This window comes from Oncorhynchus mykiss, chromosome 6 (assembly GCF_013265735.2).
Source record: "Oncorhynchus mykiss isolate Arlee chromosome 6, USDA_OmykA_1.1, whole genome shotgun sequence".
NCBI lineage: Eukaryota > Metazoa > Chordata > Actinopteri > Salmoniformes > Salmonidae > Oncorhynchus > Oncorhynchus mykiss.
Window position 1 is genome coordinate 73,001,835 of NC_048570.1, and position 21,484 is coordinate 73,023,318.

General features: G+C 42.7%; 2 protein-coding genes, 2 non-coding genes and 2 pseudogenes across 4 annotated transcripts; 5 read left to right on the forward strand and 1 right to left on the reverse strand.

Annotated features, from left to right (window-relative positions):
• Nucleotides 1-310: 310 nt before the first annotated feature.
• Nucleotides 311-6,085, reverse strand: LOC110526540 (annotated as a pseudogene).
• Nucleotides 6,086-9,882: 3,797 nt separating this feature from the next.
• On the forward strand, nucleotides 9,883-11,590 carry LOC110525049. The gene is made up of 2 exons (XM_021604998.2): nucleotides 9,883-11,077; nucleotides 11,173-11,590. Exons 1-2 carry the CDS (start codon nucleotides 10,403-10,405, stop codon nucleotides 11,242-11,244), a joined length of 747 nt encoding a protein of 248 aa, XP_021460673.2. The 5' UTR covers nucleotides 9,883-10,402; the 3' UTR covers nucleotides 11,245-11,590.
• A 2,788-nt stretch (nucleotides 11,591-14,378) lies between these two features.
• Nucleotides 14,379-18,167, forward strand: LOC110526541 (40S ribosomal protein S13). Its single transcript, XM_021607593.2, has 6 exons — nucleotides 14,379-14,490; nucleotides 15,098-15,146; nucleotides 15,417-15,495; nucleotides 15,914-16,083; nucleotides 17,533-17,633; nucleotides 18,097-18,167. The coding sequence occupies exons 1-6, from the start codon at nucleotides 14,468-14,470 to the stop codon at nucleotides 18,128-18,130; spliced, it is 456 nt and encodes a 151-aa protein (XP_021463268.1). The 5' UTR covers nucleotides 14,379-14,467; the 3' UTR covers nucleotides 18,131-18,167.
• Nucleotides 15,574-15,705, forward strand: LOC118965112. Its single transcript, XR_005052444.1, has one exon. It is a non-coding gene; the product is annotated as a small nucleolar RNA SNORA68 (small nucleolar RNA).
• Nucleotides 17,221-17,423, forward strand: LOC118965096 (annotated as a pseudogene).
• LOC118965119 lies at nucleotides 17,738-17,866 on the forward strand. The gene has a single exon (XR_005052450.1). It is a non-coding gene; the product is annotated as a small nucleolar RNA SNORA19 (small nucleolar RNA).
• Nucleotides 18,168-21,484: the final 3,317 nt, after the last annotated feature.

Genomic DNA, 21,484 nt, shown 5'->3' on the forward strand with positions numbered 1-21,484 from the left:
ATTCCCTGACTGCAAACGTATAAAACATTTCTAGGCTCAAATTGATATCCACAAGTGGGCAGAGATACTGTAAACGCCTCCTGTGTTCTCCAGCTGGTTTTCAGGATAACGGGCCACACATGGCCATATGGAGGGACCTCCACAGTACTTATATACCTCCAGTCCAGTGTGCAAAGGTCTGTGGGTGGGGGGCCATGGAGCCAGAGGTGTTTATAGTTTCATCTGACAGCTGGGGTTGAGTGAGCTGGTTCTGATGGGGGCCTATGGCAACATGACATGGTAAGTCATGTTGGCCCTATGGCACTGCCTGATGGCCTGGGGGCAGATCCTGGAGTCGTGGTTGGGACAAATCCTGGGTGTTGTGGGGTATTTGGTTCTGGAAGTGGTTGTCTTGCTTCATACCCGGGTGGTTATGGGACATATCTTGGTGGCCCAGGGGGCAAAGGATGGTACTCTCCTCGTGGCTCTGGGATAGCATTCCCTTCTACTGAAAAAGGGAGTAGTTTTGAATACAGTGAATTTTTTACATCTTTTTAGAATTTTGTTTATTTTCTCCCCAATAGAATTGTTCTCATCTTAAGATCCATTTTCCATAGTCACCTCTACATTCTGAAAAATACACGACACACCAGTAAAGAGAAAATGGAATTGGGGTAAACTATCACTCACCATGAACCTCTGGAGGGGGCTCAACTTTCTGGGTTTTCAACCGTTCCATGTGTTCTACTGCCTGAAACACCACAGACAAACAGAGATAAGCAGATGAATGGTTGTAGGTAAACATGTCAGCTCATGTCAAAAAGAACAATACCACACAAAAGAAGTGCATTACAGTAACAGAGAACCTGTTGGTTGTGTCTGTTCTACCACTGCCCACTCTGTACCTGCTGAAGCTCTACTTTCTGTGAGTTGAGCTGTTCCTGTTGCCTCTCCAACTCATCCCTCTGTTTCTGGAGGTCTGATGCTTTTTGGTTGAGGTCCTCTTCCTGCTGGGTCAGGTGCTCCTCAAACTTCCTCATCTCCTCCTCGCCTACGGTTCTGCTCTAAGGTCTAATAAAAGGAGGTTCATTCTACCTCTCCTTATTGATATGAAAAGCAACATAATTACAGTGTGGTTGAATGTAGGAGTGTTTAGACATATGGTGTGGTTTTTGTTACTCTTGCCATTTCATAATAATGAGTTATAATGTTGAAATATTAAAAGTAGGCCTGTATGAATGACAGTTAAATAGATATGGCTACCACACCTCCCAACCATCTGGTTCCAGGAATTCATGTTTCTTTGTAGCAATCAGGAACTCTTCTAAGAAGACTAGTCGGTCTTTGTTGGTGTCCACCTGTAAACAGTGAGATCAGTCACCATGTGAACTATTTATTTCATTAAATCAACTAAACCAATCTCTAACTTTCAGTGCTAGCAATCCATGGGAATAGACATTGCTCCAAAAAATAAAGGGAACACTAAAACAACACATCCTAGATCTGAATGAATTAAATATTCTTATTAAATACTTTTTTCTTTACATAGTCGAATGTGCTGACAACAAAATCACACAAATTATCAATGGAAATCAAATGTATCAACCCATGGAGGTCTGGATTTGGAGTCACACTCAAAAGTGGAAAACCACACTACAGGCTGATCCAACTTTGATGTAATGTCCTTAAAACATGTCAAAATGAGGCTCAGTAGTGTGTGTGGCCTCCACGTGCCTGTATGACCTCCCTACAATGCCTGGGCATGCTCCTGATGAGGTGGCGGATGGTCTCCTGAGGGATCTCCTCCCAGACCTGGACTAATGCATCCGCCAACTCCTGGACAGTCTGTGGTGCAACGTGGCGTTGGTGGATGGAGCGAGACATGATGTCCCAGATGTGCTCAATTGGATTCAGGTCTGGGGAACGGGCGGGCCAGTCCATAGCATCAATGCCTTCCTCTTGCAGGAACTGCTGACACACTCCAGCCACATGAGGTCTAGCATTGTCGTGCATTAGGAGGAACCCAGGGCCAACCGCACCAGCATAATGGTCTCACAAGGGGTCTGAGGATCTCATCTCGGTACCTAATGGCAGTCAGGCTACCTCTGGCGAGCACATGGAGGGCTGTGCGGCCCCCCAAAGAAATGCCACCCCACACCATGACTGACCCACCGCCAAACCGGGCTGTAAGCACAACCCCCACCTGTGGACGTCGGGCCCTCATACCACCCTCATGGAGTCTGTTTCTGACCATTTGAGCAGACACATGCACATTTGTGGCCTGCTGGAGGTTATTTTGCAGGGCTCTGGCAGTGCTCCTCCTTGCACAAAGGTGGAGGTAGTGGTCCTGCTGCTGGGTTGTTGCCCTCCTACGGCCTCCTCCACATCTCCTGATGTACTGGCCTGTCTCCTGGTAGCGCCTCCATGCTCTGGACACTACGCTGACAGACACAGCAAACCTTCTTGCCACAGCTCGCATTGATGTGCCATCCTGGATGAGCTGCACTACCTGAGTCACGTGTGTGGGTTGTAGACTCCGTCTCATGCTACCACTAGAGTGAAAGCACTGCCAGCATTCAAAAGTGACCAAATCATCAGCCAGGAAGCATAGGAACTGAGAAGTGGTCTGTGGTCACCACCTGCAGAACCACTCCTTTTTTGGGGGTGTCTTGCTAATTGCCTATAATTTCCACCTGTTGTCTATTCCATTTGCACAACAGCATGTGAAATGTATTGTCAATCAGTGTTGCTTCCTAAGTGGACAGTTTGATTTCACAGAAGTGTGATTGACTTGGAGTTACATTGTGTTGTTTAAGTGTTCCCTTTGTTTTTTTGAGCAGTGTAGTATGCAAGGTTCACGGCCGGGACAACAGTATACCTCGCTCATGACGTGCTCTCTCATATGCAGGCGCTCCTCCTCCATCTCCACCATATCGTCCTCTTCATTGGTAGGATCATAGATCTTCTCCAGCTGAGCCCACAGAATGAACCGTTATCTATACATGCACACGTTTCATCATCATTGCAAGTGAAACATTCAAAAAGAGGACAAATCTTTACCTCCTTGGTAAACAATGCCTCCAATTCCTGCTCATCGAAGAAGCCATCTCCATTGGAATCTGAAAATTCAAACGCAAGAATGTTAAGGAACTCTGAGATGGATGTACCTGCCCCAACCTGTGATGTCTATTGATGAGAACTTACCATGCAGCTTGAAAAAGGTCTTGGTGTCAAAATCTTCAGGGTCAAGACCATCTGCTTCCTCCCACACCTCTTTGAACTGATTCTGGCTGCCCTGCATAGCAAAAAACAACAAATGTTCATCCCCTGTTAGATATAAATGGCTAACTTGAGCTAAATCATTATGGGGAAAGTTTAGAGCAGAAATAGACAATTTAAATTTTGCATTTGAACCCTTTTGTAGGCTCGCAGATCAATTTCCATAAACAAATAAACATATACAGCATAGTGTACAGAACATTAGCATGAGTGTACAAAACATTAGCATGAGTGTACAAAACATTAGGAACCCCTTCCTAATATGGAGTTCTACCCTCTTTTGCCTTTAGAACAGCCTCAATTTGTCGGGGCATGGACTACAAGGTGTTGAAAGCATTCCACAGAGATGCTGGACCATGTTGACTACAATGCTTCCCACGCTTGTGTTAAGTTGGCTGGATGTCCTTTGGATGGTGGACCATTCATGATACACACAGGAAACTCTTGAGCGTGAAAAACCCAGCAGCGTTGCAGTTCTTGACACACTCAAACCGGTGCGCCAGGTATCTACTGCCATACCTTGTTCAAAAGGTACTTAAACCTTTTGTCTTGCCCATTCACCCTCTGAATGGCACACACACAATCCATGTATCAATTGTCTCAAGGCTTAAAAATCCTTCTTTCACCTGTCTCCTCTCCTTCATCTACACTGAAGTGGATTTAACAAGTGACATCAATAAGGGATCATAGACTGACCGGGTGAAAGCTATGTCATGGAAAGAGCAGGTGTCATTAATGTTTTCTACAGTCAGTGTATATTGTTTAGGAACTAATTTGGGGTCTCAACTAACTGCTGGGAGTTAGAATAGTAGAAAACACAAGATCCCATTTTGAAATGTGGTTGTGCATCAGCAGTTTCTCGTTATGTCAGTCACTCAATTAAACCATGTCAGCTAAAAAATGTTTAGATACAGACCCTCGAGCCACTCATGATGAGTTCAGATTTATTGCGGCCCCCCACCACCCGCCCCCACATTAAACTTGCCCATCCATGGTCTAGAGACTGGCTAGACCATATGTGTGCAACATATCATCCAAGTGCAGTTGGACTTACTGGATGGTTGACTTTGGGATGGTCTGCATGTTTCTTCTTCATCTCCTCGTAATGTTCTTCCTCCTTCTTCCTCCCTCCATCGTCTAGTCTTGAGGTGTTCCCTTCGCTCATGGTCTTTCGTCATCTCGTACTTCTTGAACTCCTCATGGCGCTCCTTGTCATAGTTCTCCAGATCGTTTGTGGCCTTGTGGTCAAATGAAGGATGAGAGTTAAAATGTCTTGAAGAGAAAAGGACTACAGGTACTTTAGTAAGCTACTGTATGTACGTACCATGCATTCTACATTATACTTACTGATTTGATGAGTCTGTCCAGATCCTCCACTTCAAAGGTGTGAGGATTCATGTGGTTCAGGTACTCAAACTGTTTCAGCAGAGCTTGGTGGTCTACTGCCATATCTGTGAGTGAGGTTTAACAGAGTCATTACACAAATATGACATTTGATGACCTGACATTGGCACTGTAATAGTTATCCAGTGGCAAAGCTCACCCCGTGTGCATCTATACTAGCCTGTAATCCTTCCTATTAGAGGTTGAAGTGAGACGTTACTGTTGTCTGTAATAGTGTGCGGTTATTATTGTGATTCGAAGCAGAGATTTTCAGAAGCATGTTTCACAAGTAAGTAGGTGACTCAACACTGACGCTACAGTAACCACATCCTCCTGAGACCTTTCCCTCAAAAATGTACTTCTTGGTCACTTGCCCACACACCCTAGTGTTTCTAGATGGTAACAGTACAGCACTTAAGGCATATTAATGGTCTTTTCACTGGGCAGCATACCGTTCCCTCCTTCAATGTCTTGCTTGGCTTTGATCAGTGTCCGTAGCCGGCTAACCTCCTGCCTTTTTAGCTCATCCAGTTGTGTCCTTACATGGTGGCCGACAAAGTCCAGCTCTTTGGCCAGCTTCCCCATCTGTAGGAAAAGTGATGTAATCATTATCATACTGCTGCTGTTTTGAATTTTTCATGACTAATGACTCAAGGAGAGAGTAAGAACGACAAGAATGAGCAGGACAGTTAGAATATCTTTATGTCCTCCATATCTGTGTTATGGAGCTTCTCTCTGAAATGCTGGTCTTTTTCCAGAAAATCAATGACTTCCCTGAGATAACGGTCATAGTGGAGTCCAGTGTCCTGTTACATGAAATAATGTAGTAAGTAGTAGTAGTATGCATAACATGCATACTAGCTCATGCATCATCCAATAGACCTTCAGTTCAGTCTGTATACTTTAGAATTCAATAAATTATGTAAGAGAAAATCTTTGCTAGCTGGTATAACTGGTGTGAGCTCATACAGGAAACACAAATGACTGCTTTTTTCATGGCTGTTAGGGCTGCTCTGCCTGCCATGTTTCTCCACTGTGCTTGCTTGGTACGTGATCCTTCACCAACTCTTACCACACTTGGTGATGGCTCTGAGGCTTTGTCCTCCGGCTGGTTCACCTTGGTCTTGTCCAGACTGATGGGCACTGCCTCCAGACAGAGCAGCTGTACCAGAAGCACCACGCAGCTGGTGTGGAATATCTGTCGCCAAGACATCTGGCGACACAAGACGCACCTTGACACAACACTTCAACTAGAGATGATAGAAAACATCATTGTCTGCCCCAAATAAAGAGGCTATGCCCCAACCATAGAGAAAGACAGAGGCCTCTTCTTTGTATCGGTCCCATTATGGCCTCAGAGCACTGGCTTGTCCATTTTGAAGCAGTCAATTTTATTATTTTCTTCTACTACTACTTCTATGAGTTGATAAACAAACTGAAAGGGTGCATACTGCCACCCGGAGTATGTTCTTTGAACAGGTAGGACGCCAAGGCTAGCGAAGTAAGTTATGCAGTGTGCAGTTATGGGATGTTTACACACAAGCATAATTAATTGGCTGATCCCTCCTGATGACCCAGATTGAATTATATCATCCTTCCTTAAACCATAGGAATACCCACCCAGTTGACTACTTCAACATGGTGTAGGCAAAGATGGTAGATAAATAAAAATGTCCCACTCAAGCAGTGTACCATTGGAAAAAAATGGCAGTTCCAGTCTGCTTAGAGGGATGGCTCTCCCATTAGCACCAATGCATTAGCAGCTGGGTCTGGTGTGCTTAATTAATTTACTGTATAAGAATCAGAAAAATAATAGGCAGTGGGATGCCTCACTTCCTCTTCCATCTCGTGGAAGTCCTCAATGGCGTTGCCCATGCTGAAACAGGCTTTTGGGAACTAACATGCTTCGCGCGCATGTTGATTTTCTCCAGCCACACCAAACACGATCATGACGTGCAGGTAAAATATCAAAACCAACTCTGAACCAACTAATAGCCAAGCGCTAAAATAGAACTTGGTTCATTATTAGAAACTCCACATGCCGCAAGTCCCCTCTTTATTGGATATCAGGAAGATACAAACCCACATGAATGCTTTAAAGACTCATGAGGAGAGAATAAATAAAGATAACAAAAAATGAAATAGGTTTACCTTTTTTATCTGTGGATTACTCTTCAGAGTAGAGAAATATATTATTATTTTGTATGACCCAGGGACAAAATTCTACAAAGAACCAGCTCAAAAAAGGACCACATGCATGTCAGGTAAAACAGCCCAATGTTAATCTCCCAGGACAAACTAGCTAGCAACAGATACATGTTTAATGTTTTTCAACCTGCCCTGAAATGAATATAATTGATTAATAGTTGATTTTGGTATTTTAATAGACAAAATCAACATGCGCGTCATGGGTGTAGTCAGCATTATATTCCTCTAGCTCGGCATTTCTTAAAGTATTGGTCGCGGACCTGTTAATGGTGGGTCGCGACGTAAATGTATAATTATTTCGAAATTACTGGAATTGATTTGGCCAAGTGCAACTGCGCTCTCGGTTCAGTGCTTAGCAGCGGTCTCTGCTCTAGTTTGGCAGCTGCGTGTGTGGGAGAGGTAGCGGGAGATGACCGTGTGCTTCGCGGTTTACCGGATATTATTCTGAAGTTTCCTTGAAGATCACTCTGCGACCCACATGATGCAGCGCTGTCGTTCAAGCCACTGATTTGTTATTCCCACTCGCCACCACTAACCGATGTCATGAAATGGACTCATGCTAGCTAGCCACAAGTTCTGACTGAGTTCAATCGTCATGAAACGCAAATACAGTGATTGCCTTTTGTCGCTTTCATACAAACGTTGCGAAATTACGAGGAGCGCCCACAATGTGTTTTGTGTGGAGAAGTGTTTATTAATGAGTCTCAAAACGAACAAATTAATCAAAAACGACACGTCCTGACCAAACATCGAGGCACTACATGACGGTAAACCCGGGGAGTTATTTTAGAACATTGCAGAATGCTTCAGGAAAGTGGAAAAGTAAAATAACAAGGGATTGTCATTTTATAACAAGTGATGATGATACGCAGAAATAAGGATGTACTATCTCGCATAGTAGTAGATGTGAGTTTCTCTTTCAAACAATCCCCTGGGTTTGTAACGTTGCACAGCTAATAGCTAACGTTAGCCAAAGCCAGCTAACTAGCTACTGATAGTGCAACCCTAAGAAACAGTACAGATGAAGATGAAAAATTCAAGCCTACTGTACATTTTACTGTAGAAATTATTGTTGAAAACAAGTCTAGGTCGGAAGTGTTGCTATTACAAGTAATAATTGTTATTCTGATCTGGAATAAACTGATTGACGCAAGATGCTTTTTGAGGCAAACACACACAGTTCTGGGTTGCTCATCTGCAGTAGGAAGCAGTCCCCTGCCTAACTGAGAAAGCAGTAGATATTCTGATCCAGCTTGGCACTACATACCTATGCAATTCATGGTTCTCAAGTACAGAAACAGTGTCAATGCTGAGCATGACCTCAGTTTTGCACTGTCAAAAACAGATCCCAGAATAGACATGCTTGTTGAAAACTTCAACCTCTCATTAGGACTGTGTGTATGTATTCATTTTCTGAGCTACATCTGTGTGATGTGATCAATCAGTTTATTCCAGTTCAGAATAAAACATGTATTTTAACAGCAACATTTCCAACCTAGACTTTCTATAAACAATAATTTATACCTTAAGATGTACAGTAGGCCTGAATTTTTTTATTTTTTTATTTATTATACCTTTATTTCAACAAGGAACACAGACTGAGACCAAGGTCTCTTTTACAGCTGCGCCCTGCATATACATGTTTACAGCTGGGCCCTGCGTATACAGTTTAGGTACAATGATTAAGAAACTAAACAAGACAAACAAAACAATCACAGATAACACAAAAAAATACAGCAGCAGATTACATTTACACACAGGTTATTCCCCTAACAGCACAAGAACTTGCATTACCCGAAACAGTTACAAGCAACACAAAAATAAAAATCCTCCAATAAATATTTAAAATGGGCAAGGGGGACAAGAGTCTCAAGTTTAGTCTGCAGGCTATTCCATAGGCAAGGAGCGTAACAGGAAAAGGCAGCCATACCCAACTCTGTACTGTTACTTAGGGTTGCACGATCAAAAAGCCTGTGTGTGTTCTGTTATACATCTGTGTGATGTGATCAATCCATTTATTCCAGTTCAGAATGAAATTATTTATTGTATTTTAACTGCAACAGTTCCAACCTAGACAGATATGTAAGAGTGTTTTTAATAGAGAAAAATAAACAAAATATATTTATGGGTATTTCTTTATTTGTTTTTATGTATATTGCTTTTTTTTAGGCATAAGGGCAATGAAATGTACCGATATTTACGTATAAGTTGCATATTTTCCTAAGCTTGGGTCCCAGGCTGAAGAAGTTTAAGAACTCCTACTTTAATTTATTGTAAATATTTTATTAACTCTATTTTTTGAACTGCATTGTTGGTTAAGTGTTTGTAAGTAAGCATTTCACAGTAAGGTCTACACATGTTGTATCCGGTGCATGTGATAAATACAATTTTATTTGACTTCAATGATTTTACTGAGTTGCAGTTCAAATAAGGAAATTAGTCAATTGAAATAAATAAATTTGGCCTTAATCTATGGATTTCACATGACTGGGCAGGGGCACAGCCATGGGTGGGCCTGGGAGGGCATAGGCCCAGCCACTTGGGAGCTAGGCCCAGCCACGTGGGATCTAGGCCCAGAAAATCAGAATGACTTTTTTCCCACAAAAGGGCTTTATTACAGACAGAAATACTCCTCAGTTTCATCAGCTGTCCGGTTGGATGGTCTCAGACGATCCCGCAGGTGAAGAAGCCAGATGTGGAGGTCCTGGGCTGGCGTGGTTACATGTGGTCTGCGGTTGTGAGGCCGGTTGGACGTACTGTCAAATTCTCTCAAACGACATTGGAGGCGGCTTATGGTAAAGAAATTAACATTCAATTCACTGGCAACAGCTCTGGTGGATATTCCTGCAGTCAGCATGCCAATTGCACACTGCCTCAAAACTTGCGATGTGTGTGGCATTGTGTTGTGACAAAACTGCACATTTTAGAGTGGCCTTTTATTGTCCAAAGTACAAGGTGATATGGCACACCTGTCAGGTGGATGGATTATCTTGTCAAAGGAGAAATGCTCACTAAAAGGGAAGTTAAAAAAATGTGGACAACATTTTAGAGAAATACGTTTTTTGTGCATTTGGAAAATGTCTGTGATCTTTTGTTTCAGCTAATGAAAAATGGGACCAACACTCTACATGTTGTTTTTATATATTTTTTCATTGTACATGGCTCTGGGCTATTTTATCCATAAACTATCATCATTATGACAATAGAATGATTCAATATAATTACAATCATTCTATTTCTATGATTATTACATCATAATCATCATCATTATGAGGGCAGATGTTGTTACATGATGAATGATGACATGTGCATTCTAGTGGATCAAGATTAGCCATCAGTCAACTTCAAATTCAAATATAGCTGCAAGCTTCTGGGGTTCAAGCTTTGGTCACATAGTGCCACCATCAGGACAAATTGGAAACATTGCCAAATTCAATGAATACCAGCGTTGTATTATAATGTAATTTTGATTTGTGCAATTATTTTCAGAGCAAGAGCAATAATAACTTTTTTTTCATGAGTGATCAATGGATTGATCTATCTATAAATTGTCATGGATCAAAGTCCATCTCGTTCATCAATGGCCCCTTCTATAGAGGAGCTCACTGAAGAAATGTCTCAAGTGGTTCAGGTCAGTGAACTCACTGGGATCTCCATGAGCCAGATCATGGCATCCAGAACCTCCTTGGGAACGCCAGTGACTTCTGTTTCCCAACTCCTTGCATCCGTGACATCCTTGCATTCACCAATGCCACCTCTTACTAAAGCTGCTTGGGGCTCCAAGGAACATGACTCTAATGAGATAAGCATTATTAGCCATTTGTCCTCACATTGTGTGGATAAGTCATGGCCTTTTGCAATCTACCCACGCTGTGAGGAACTAATCCAACAAGAAAGAATGCCTCCGCTGGAGAAGTATCCCTCTCCCACCGTGCCAAGGAAGAGATCAAAGAGCCGGGCAATGTCTTCCCTGTCACTGAGGTCAGGGTGCTCTGAACAGACCCTGACCAGTATCCATGAGGAAGATGAGACTAAGGTGGTCCACCTGATCAGCCAGGCTGTGCCTGAGGAGACCCCAATGGAAATAATGGCTGAAGTGGAAAAAGTGGCAAGTAAAGACTCCTCCAATAAGAAGGCCTCCTTCTGGAGGAGACTGAGATGTCTTTGTTGCCTGGGGAAGAAGGAGGCTGCTACTACAAAGAAGACTAAGGTGGAGGTGCATGAGCAGGTAAAATGGTCACGCCGCACAATCAAAGTCACAAATGGTCAAATTTTTCTTAATTCTCTCAGCTAAATTTTTTTCTTCTTCTGTTCCCTTTACAGGAGGATGCTGAGGTGACCCGGGATGCTGTTTTCCCTACTGAGATGTCCTTAAAATGCTCAGGAAATGATTGATGCCCTAAATATGAATATTTTAATAAAATCTGAATATTTTAGATGTCAGCCTCTGTGTGACACCTGCTCCTACTCTCCCTCTCTGCCGCCAGCTGTCACCATCATTACGTGCAGCCGTGCAATATTGGACTCACCTGGACTCCATTACTCTGTAGATTGCCCTTCTATCTATGTCTGTTCCTCAGTTGGTTCCCTGTGTCAGCATTGTTGTTATGTTCCCCTGTCCAGATGCTGTTTTTGTTTTAATGTCTGTTTTACAGTAAATGTTCACTCTCTGTACTTGCTTCTCGTTTCCAGTGTCGATCCTTACAGAATGCTCTAACCACTAAAAGAAGCATCAGGGAGTTTTTGTTATAGTTGGTGACGTCGGGTCTGGGTGCCATTGCCGATTGTACCGGGGGTGCCTCAGGTAGCTTGTCGGGCTTCCATGCCTTAGCTGGGTCGAGTGGTCTTCTTGCCTCGGTTGGCTCAGCCGGCGCACACCCCACGTCATGCTTCAGCCGGCTCGCCAGGCTCCCACGCCTCAGCCGGCTCGCCAGGCTCCCACGCCTCAGCCGGCTCGCCAGGCTCCCACGCCTCAGCCGGCTCGCCAGGCTCCCACGCCTCTGCCGGCTCGGGGGGGGTACTGTCACTCGAGGGCACCAGACTGTCCTTCATTACGCAAACCTGTCACCATCATTACGCGCAGCTGTACAATATTGGACTCACCTGGACTCCATTACTTTGTTGATTGCCATTCTATATCTGTCAGTTCCTCAGTTTGTTCCCCGTGTCAGCATTATTGTTGTTATGTCGTTTTGTTCCCCCTGTCCAGACACTGTTCTTGTTTTGAAAGCCAATTTAACAAACAGATCACCGACCATTTCGAATCCCACGTACCTTCTCCACTTTGCAATCTGGTTTCCGAGCTGGTCATGGTTGCACCTCAGCCACGCTCAAGGTCCTAAACGATATCATAACCGCCATCGATAAAAGACAATACTGTGCAGCCGTATTCATCGACCTGGCCAAGGCTTTCGACTCTATCAATCACCACATTTTTATCGGCAGACTCAACAGCCTTGGTTTCTCAAATGACTGCCTCACCTGGTTTACCAACTACTTCTCATATAGAGTTCAGTGTGTCAAATCGGAGGGCCTGTTGTCCAGACCTCTGGCAGCCTCTATGGGGGTGCCTCAGGGTTCAATTCTCGGGCCGACTCTTTTCTCTGTATACATCAATGATGTCGCTCTTGCTGTTGGTGATTCTCTGATCCACATCTACGCAGACGACACCATTCTCTATACTTCTGGCACTTCTTTGGACACTGTGTTAACTAATCTCCAGACGAGCTTCAATGCCATACTACACTCATTCCGTGGCCTCCTGCTCTTAAATGCTAGTAAAAGTAAATGCATGCTCTTCAACCAATCACTGCCTGCACCCGCCCGCCCGACTAGCATCACTACTCTGGACGGTTCTGATTTATATGTGGACAACTATAAATACCTAGGTGTCTGGATAGACTGTAAACTCCTTCCAGACTCACATTAAGCATCTCCAATCCAAAGTTACATCTAGAATTGGCCTATTTTGCAACAAAGCATCCTTCGCTCATGCTGCCAAACATACCCTCATGAAACTGACTATCCTACCGATCCTTGACTTTGGCAATGTCATTTATAAAATAGCCTCCTACACTCTACTCAGCAAATTGCATGCAGTCTATCACAGTGCCATCCGTTTTGTCACCAAAGCCCCATATACTACCCACCACTGTGACCTGTATGCTCTCAGTTGCTGGCCCTCGCTTCATGCTCATCGCCAAACCCACTGGCTCCAGGTCACCTATAAAGTCTTTGCTAGGTTAACTATTAACTATTCACCCCCCCAAAGAAGATACTTTGTAGAGCCACCTTTTGCAGCAATTACAGTTGGAAGTCTCATGGGGTATGTCTCTATAAGCTTGGCACATCTAGCCACTGGGATTTTTGCCCATTCTACAATGCAAAACTGCTCCAGCACCTTCAAATTGGATGGGTTCCGCTGGTGTACAGCAATCTTTAAGTCATACCACAGATTCTCAATTGGATTGAGGTCTGGGCTTTGACTAGGCCATTCCACGACATTTAAATGTTTCCCCTTAAACCACTCAAGTGTTGCTTTAGTAGTATGCGTAGAGTCTCAAATCTCTGGAAGATTGAAACAGGTTTCCCTCAAGAATATCCCTGTATTTAGCGCCATCCATAATTTCTTCAATTCTGACCAGTTTCCCAGTCCCTACCGATGAAAAACATCTCCACAGCATGATGCCGCCACCACCATGCTTTACTGTGGGGATAGTGTTCTCGGGGTGATGAGAGGTGTTGGGTTTGTGCCAGACATAGCATTTTCCTTGATGGCCAAAAATATACATTTTCATCTCATCTGAACAGAGTACCTTCTTCCATATGTTTGGGGAGTCTCCCACATGCCTTTTGGCAAACACCAAACATGTTTCCTTATTTTTTTCTGACCACTCTTCCGTAAAGCCCAGCTCTGTGGAGTGTAGGACTTAAAATGGTCTTATGGACAGATACTCCAATCTCCTCTGTGGAGCTTTGCAACTGTACTTCCTGATCTGTACTTTGTCCCTGACCTGTTTGGAGAGCTCCTTGGTCTTCATGGTGTGCTTGCTCAGTGGTGTTGCAGACTCCGGGACCTTTCAGAACAGGTGCATATATACTGAGATCATGTGACACTTAGATTGCACACAGGTGGACTTTATTTAACTAATTATGTGACTTCTGAAGGTAAGGTTTCACCAGCTCTTATTTAGGGGCTTCATGGCAAAGGGGCTGACTACATCTGCACGCACCACTTTTAATTTAAAACATTTTTTTTTACTTGACTAATTTTGAATATCTTGTGTATGTCCATTACATTCAATCCACATATATATCCATTTCAATTACAGGTTGTAATGCAACAAAATAGGAGAAACACCAAGGGCAATTAATCATTTTGCAAGGCACTGTATTTGAAAGCAAACATGTCACATAAACCATCATTATGCAAATATTTAATAAAAAATGTCACTCATTCCGTGGTCGATATGAAACACAACAGCCATTTGTATTTAAACAATTCGCTAGTCCTACCATACATGTTTTTCCCTTCAGCCTACGTCATTTCCGATTAAAAGATCTACTTCCGAAAGGGCGCAGGTTTTTCTGCCTCTTTCTTTTCCTTTAGAACGCCATCATGGGTCGCATGCACGCTCCTGGGTAAGCATGCGTTTAATTCGGAAATAATTAGCATATTGGCTTTTGTTCTCCGTAGCTGGAACTTTTTATTCGTTTTACAGTTTCTCATCAACCCCAACAGATGTTTTGTCTACACATTTGTTCAAATATTTAAACAATAATTATTGCTAGCTAGCTGGCTAACAACTAGCGTTCTACCGACACAGTGCCATGATGGCCGCGCACACAGTCCTACCAAGTTAGCAGATGGTTTACAGTCATTAGAATAATTATATAGGTGTTTTAGTTATATATGCGTTGATATTGGAATGGAAACAAATAACCCGCTCGATGAAATCGTCGCCTTAAACCACATGACAACGTTTGCCCATTCTAATGCTAACGTTAACGTAATGTAGAGTAGTTTAGCCATAGTTTCTACCCAAGACTAGCAAGGTAACTAGCTAGTTACACAGTACCGTACTAGCCAACTAGGTATCTAGTTAGTTATACAGTACTGCAGTACCCAAATAACTAGCTAGTTGAAATGCATTTTTTCTAGTCCAAGCGTGGCTTTAGCAGCCCATGGCTGTTTGTCATCATAATGTAGTTACTGTAGCTACCGACTTACACCGACTTTCTGTTTCAGCAAGGGCCTGTCCCAGTCTGCACTTCCCTACAGACGCAGTGTGCCCACCGTAAGAATCTAGTTGTTCATAACGTTCCAATGTCATGAAACTTTTGGATGGTTAACTGGCGTTTAGTTTGTATAATATGTTTATGAATCTGGTTAACCTGGTAATGTGACCACATGGTTTGCCAATATCAACATTGAGGCAACTTTGACTGGAATGTGCATGTCATATTGCAGTCTAGCTAAATATCGAACGAAGGATCGATACTGTGAATAAAAGTTTAAATGAACAAAGGGGAAATCGGTCTCTCAAACTCTGAAATGTTGTCTACAGTGGCTGAAGGTTACATCTGATGATGTCAAAGAGCAGATCTTCAAGCTCGCCAAGAAGGGTCTTTCTCCCTCCCAGATCGGTAAGTACCTTGTTAATTTGTATACTGTCCAGCCCTTTCCATAAGGTTCTCTTCTCAGTTCATCTGGTAGCAATGATTTATGCACCCTAACCCAACGGCCATATCAAATGAATGGTATGATCTTGTCAGGTGTGCTAAAATCAATGCGTTCCTTGTCGCCTTTCTCTGAAGCTGCTGTGCCGTTGAAAGTGAATTCAAGGTTCAACATTATCAATCCAGATTTAGCCAGTGTTGTCCTAGGCATATACTCACATTTTAATCTTTCTCGACATACTTTTTAGAACAAAAGTTGAACGCAATGTCTATTTTTCTACAATCAAACCATTTCGGGTTTGGTTGACCACACAAAGTACAAACCACAGAGGGGAAAATACAAAGAGACTGAAGTTAGAAAAGGCTGATACTATTCTCTCCACAGGTGTGATCCTTAGGGACTCTCATGGTGTTGCCCAGGTGCGCTTTGTCACTGGAAACAAGATCCTGAGGATCCTCAAGTCCAAGGGCCTGGCCCCTGACCTGCCTGAGGATCTTTACCACCTCATCAAGAAGGCTGTTGCTATAAGGAAGCATCTGGAGAGGAACCGAAAGGTAACAGGGCATTTAAATGTTTGTCTCGAGTTAACTTCCAGGGCGGGTGGAGACTGTTAACCTCTAGTGACACCCCAGCCCGTGAACGGGACCGTTGTCATCATCTGACACTAATTAGCATAATGCAACGGACATAAATATTCCTATTCATGAAAATCACAAATGAAATATATTGAGACACAGCTTAGCCTTTTGTTAATCACCCTGTCTCAGATTTTCAAAATATGCGTTATAGCCAAAGCTAGACAAGCATTTGTGTAAGTTTATCGATAGCCTAGCATAGCATTTTGTCCAGCTAGCAGTAGGTAACTTGGTCACGGAAATCAGAGAAGCAATCAAATTAAATCGTTTACCTTTGATGAGCTTCGAATGTTTTCACTCACGAGACTCCCAGTTAGATAGCAAATGTTCCTTTTTTCCAAAAAGATTATTTTTGTAGGGGAAATAGCGCCTTTTGTTCTTCACGTTTGGCTGAGAAATCGCCTGGAAATTGCAGTCATGAAAACGGCAAAAAAATATTCAAAATTAGCTCCATAATATCGACAGAAACATGGCAAACGTAGTTTATAATGAATCCTCAAGGTGTTTTTCAAATATCTATTCGATAATATATTAACCGGGAATGGTGGCTTCTTAGTAGGAGAGAGAGAAACAATGGCCGCATTTGTCCTTTACGCACCAAACACTGAGAGACTTCAGCAGACCACTAATGCAATGTTATTTTTCAAAATAAAAGCCTGAAACTATGTATTGTGACACTAGACACATTAGGGAAGCCATAGAAAAAGTAATCTGGTTGATGGCCCATTCACTGCTCTATAGGGACGCATAGGAACGCAGAGCCTTCTAAATAAGTCCCTTCCTGTTTGGATTTTTCAGTTCTGTTATACTCGCAGACAATATTTTTACAGTTTTGGAAACTTTAGAGTGTTTTCTATCCTAAGCTGTCAATTATATGCATAGTCTAGCATCTTGTCCTGACAAAATATCCTGTTTACTACGGGAATGTTATTTTTCCAAAAATGAAAATACTGCCCCCTAGTCACAAGGTTAAACCACCAGGATTCTCAAGCAAAACTAGTTGTTTGAAAATCCAACTAAATTACAGCCCCAATGTAAAAATTAATTGACTGATGCTCAATGTGGACATCCGGTAAGGTTGCTCTTGCATGGCTCTGTCCAAGTGGCTTATAGGAGCGTAGGACTACAGTGCCGTGCCACAACATTGACAGCAAGCCTGTTCCCAGCCTTTGGGCTGGTAGGGATGGCATCCTGCATATTCCTGCCTTCCCAGAGCCTCTGGGCCATGACTGGGGAGGCAAACCATGTAGTGCACAATTTAACTCTGTTGTAATACCCGCCTTTGCCATTGACTGTCTTGATTTTTTGACTGTGGAATGGCTTTTTAACTATGTGGAAGGGCTTTTTAACTAAACTTTTTTCTTGCAGGACAAGGATGCCAAGTTCCGTCTGATTCTCACTGAAAGTAGAATCCACAGATTGGCACGTTACTACAAGACCAAGAGAGTTCTTGCTCCCAACTGGAAGTAGTACGTATTAACTCTTTGCTGCTTTATTGGCCTTAAGGAGATTAAGCCAGCATGAAGGCATAGTACCTACTCTATTAATATTTTCAGTTTGTTAGTTCAGTAAATGGCACATTTCATTGTCCTGTTCTTCCCTTGTAAGAGCTGAGATATTTCTTATGTGCTAGATAAAACCTTGGAGGTAAATTAGCAGAATGGCTGTTCTGTGCCAACCTGCCAGTCCCCTTCATACATCTCCCTGACCCTGGTTCTATTTAATTGTTACCAACTGCCAGAGGCATTACTCTAACTGGTTAATTATCAGTCTCCCGCAGGCTGAAAATGTATACCAACAAATGTACACGTATTGACTTAAGACCTGATTATCAACCATACGACTACTTGTATTGTTAGTCAGAGTTGGTGATCAACTTTGGTTGATTACACAGCTTTCCTTTACTAATCACTTTTCCCTCTTAATTCACAGCGAATCCTCTACTGCTTCTGCTCTGGTGGCATAAGGAGTCTTTCTCAAAAATAAATATCCATTTTGAAAGATCTTGTCTGCTGTGTTTTTGTTTCAGTGGAGGGGGTCTAAAGGTTGGCCAAAGTACACATGATGGTACTTATACTGAAAAATATAAACGCAACATTTAAAGTGTTGGTCCCATGTTTCATGAGTTGAAATATTTAAAAAATCTCAGAAATGTTCCATATGCATGAAACGTTTATCTTTAAAGTTTGGTTTCATCCCTGTTAGTGAGCATTTCTGCTTTGCCATGATAATCCATCCACCTAACAGGTGTGGCTAATCAAGAAGCTGATGACAGCATGATCATTAAACAGGTGCTTCTTGTTCTGGGGACAATGAAAGGCCACTATGTGCAGTTGTCACACAACACAATGTCACATGTTGCAATTTTTGAGGGAATGTAGAACTGGCATGCTTACTGCAGGGTTGTCCATCAAATCAAGGTTTATTTGTCACTTGCGCCAAATACTACAGATCTTACAGTGAAATGTTTACTTACAGGCTCTAACCAATAGTACAAAAAAGGTATTAGGTGAACAATGGGAAAGTAAAGACTAAAAAGACAGTGAAATAGGAGTGGGGCAATATACAGTAGTGAGGCTACATACAGACATCAGTTAGGCTGATTGAGGTAGTATGTAGATATGGTTAAAGTGACTGCATATATGACAGTAGCGTCAAAGAGGGTGTGGTGGGACACACTGCAGATAACCCGGTGAGCCAATGTGTGGGAGCACTGGTTGGTTGGGACAATTGAGGTAGTATGTACATGACTATAGTTAGTGACTATGCATATATGATAAACCGAGTAGCAGTAGCGTAAAAGGGGTTGGGGCGGGGGCACACGATGCAAATAGTCCGGGTAGCCATTTGGTTACCTGTTCAGGAGTCTTATGGCTTGGGGGCTGTTGCCAGTGAATTGAATGTTAATATCTTTACCATAAGCTGCCTCAATGTTTGAGAGAGTTTGGCAGTACAGTCAACTGGCCTCGCAATCTCAGTCCATGTGTAACCATGCCAGCCCAAGACCACATCTGGCTGCTTCACCTGCAGGATTGTTTTAGGAGTATTTTTGTCGGCAATAAAGCGCTTTTGTGGGAAGAAACTAATAATTTTGCACGCCCAATTTCTCAGTTTTTGATTTGTTAAAAAAGTTTGAAATATCCAATAAATGTCGTTCCACTTCATGATTGTGTCCCACTTGTTGATTCTTCACAAAAAAATACAGTTTTATATCTTTATGTTTGAAGCCTGAAATGTGGCAAAAGGTCGCAAAGTTCAAGGGGGCTGAATACTTTCGCAAGGCACTATATCTCCCTCTAACTTTAAGCGTCAGCTGTCAGAGCAATTTACCGATCACTGCAGCTGTACACAGCCCATCTGTAAATAGCCCATCCAACCAACAACCTACCTCATGACCATTTTTGTTTTTCTGCTCTTTTGCACACCAGTATTTCTACTTGCACATCCTCATCCGTATATGTCACTCCAGTGTAAATTGCTAAATTATAATTACTTTGCCACTATTGGCCTATTTATTGCCTTACCTCCTTACATCATTTGCACACACTGTATACAGATTTTCTATTGTGTTGACTGTACTTTTGTTTATCCCATGTGTAACTCTGTGTTGTTTTTGTCGCACTGCTTTGCTTTATCTTGGCCAGGTCGCAGTTGTAAATGACAACTTGTTATCAACTGGCCTACCTGGTTAAATAAAGGTGAAATAAAAAATTACGTGTAGATTCATTGTTACCTTGTTAAATGTGTTTTTTAAATAATTGGATGGAGAGGCTCTGGTTCCTAGGCAACCTGGTGTAGAAACTGCTGTGCTCTCCATGCTTCCTCCAAGCTCTGACTCGCAGCAGGGGAAAAAAAGGTGGAGACATGATATAACAGACTGGGCCTCCACATGCAATCAATGAAAACCCTTTGTTCTGTGGCATTTGCAGGCTAAATTCCTGTATTGATGGCTTAATGATGGAAAACTACTTCTGTAGTGAAGTGATCAGTCGTAACGCACCATTTTACCACAAGAGAGCAGCATTTAACTGTTAAATTACACTGACTGAACCACAGTTATGCCCTTAAAGGCTAAACGCCTGAAGTTACTCCTTTTGGTGGTACATGTTTGTGAAGCAGTTGAATTCAGCAGACATGTTTTTGCATGTGCAACTGGTACATTTATCATGGGATGGTGGTTCTGATATTAAGTAAAAGTGGCTGACATCACAGGCCACAAAGACTACTCTTAACTAGCGGTCTTCGTAAACACACAATCCTTAAGACTGACGGGAAGCTGCATTCTGATTAATGGAGCCTAATCTCTCACCCAGCAGTCCTGCTCACTTGGCCCCTCTGGGGAGACCGAGTGCAGGACCTGGAAGCTGTACTTACTCTCCATCCAGATGGAACCATACACCTGCCAGAAGATGATTCACTTCAACATCACCTTCAACTTTTGTTCTATGTCATGAGTTGCCCCACCTTAGGTATTTTTTATATGATTAGACTAGTCTCTGCTTATGTGACTTCAAAAGATATTCATCTTTAATTCAGCATTAATCATTGGAAATATTTGATAGCCTCTGGTTTAGATGTCTTTACATTTTGGCCATCAGTAATCAAAGAAAACATTGTCTAAGATCATATTACCAATATGGTTCCTAAAGTTTCTTGAAAGCAGCAGCCTATAAATAGAAGCATTATTAAGGGGTGAGCTGTTCTGTGATCTTTTTTTCTGGAGATTTATCATGCATTACTGAGGCTAGCTTTATTCTGCTAAAAGAATAACAGGTAATGAAGGTGTCACACTTATTGATTTTATATCAGTATATCTTGGTGTATCACTATCTGTGTTGGGCAGGGGCATGGTTTTAGTGCCTGAGGAGTGAAATGCCATCTTGGTGTGATATATCAGATTGCCTGTAAGATTTTTATTGCATTTGCTGCAGAGCCCCTTCAGCTAGCACTGATTCAGCCGGAGCTGCTGCCTCCTAGGAGAGGACGATAACATTGAGTCACCTTGCTGCATTGTGAGCCTCTGGCAGTGGAGAGGCGGGAATCAGCAGCAGCGCCTATACTGCAGAGCTGCGCAGGACTGTGCAATCATTACTGTGTGTGTGTGAAAGGGAGATAGAGAGAGAATAGCGGAGAAAGGTTGACTGGGGACTGCAGTGTTATGTCCCCCTCTGTCCCAGGGTCCATGGTTTGGATAATTTTTCTCTGTCTGAAATGCTGTTGGTAAATGCACACCACCCCAGTGTAGACGACTTAGTGCAGTGCAGCGACTGATCCCAGTTAAAATTGTCATGTTTTCCCCCCCTCAGACTGCTACTTGCAG

Coding starts and splice junctions, on each gene's coding strand:
- LOC110525049 (XM_021604998.2), top strand. CDS start 10,403: ATGGATCAAAGTCCATCTCGTTCATCAATGGCCCCTTCTATAGAGGAG. Junction 11,078..11,172: donor AGGTGGAGGTGCATGAGCAG/GTAAAATGGTCA, acceptor TTCCCTTTACAG/GAGGATGCTGAGGTGACCCG.
- LOC110526541 (XM_021607593.2), top strand. CDS start 14,468: ATGGGTCGCATGCACGCTCCTGG. Junction 15,147..15,416: donor ACAGACGCAGTGTGCCCACC/GTAAGAATCTAG, acceptor TGTTGTCTACAG/TGGCTGAAGGTTACATCTGA. Junction 17,634..18,096: donor CTTGCTCCCAACTGGAAGTA/GTACGTATTAAC, acceptor CTTAATTCACAG/CGAATCCTCTACTGCTTCTG.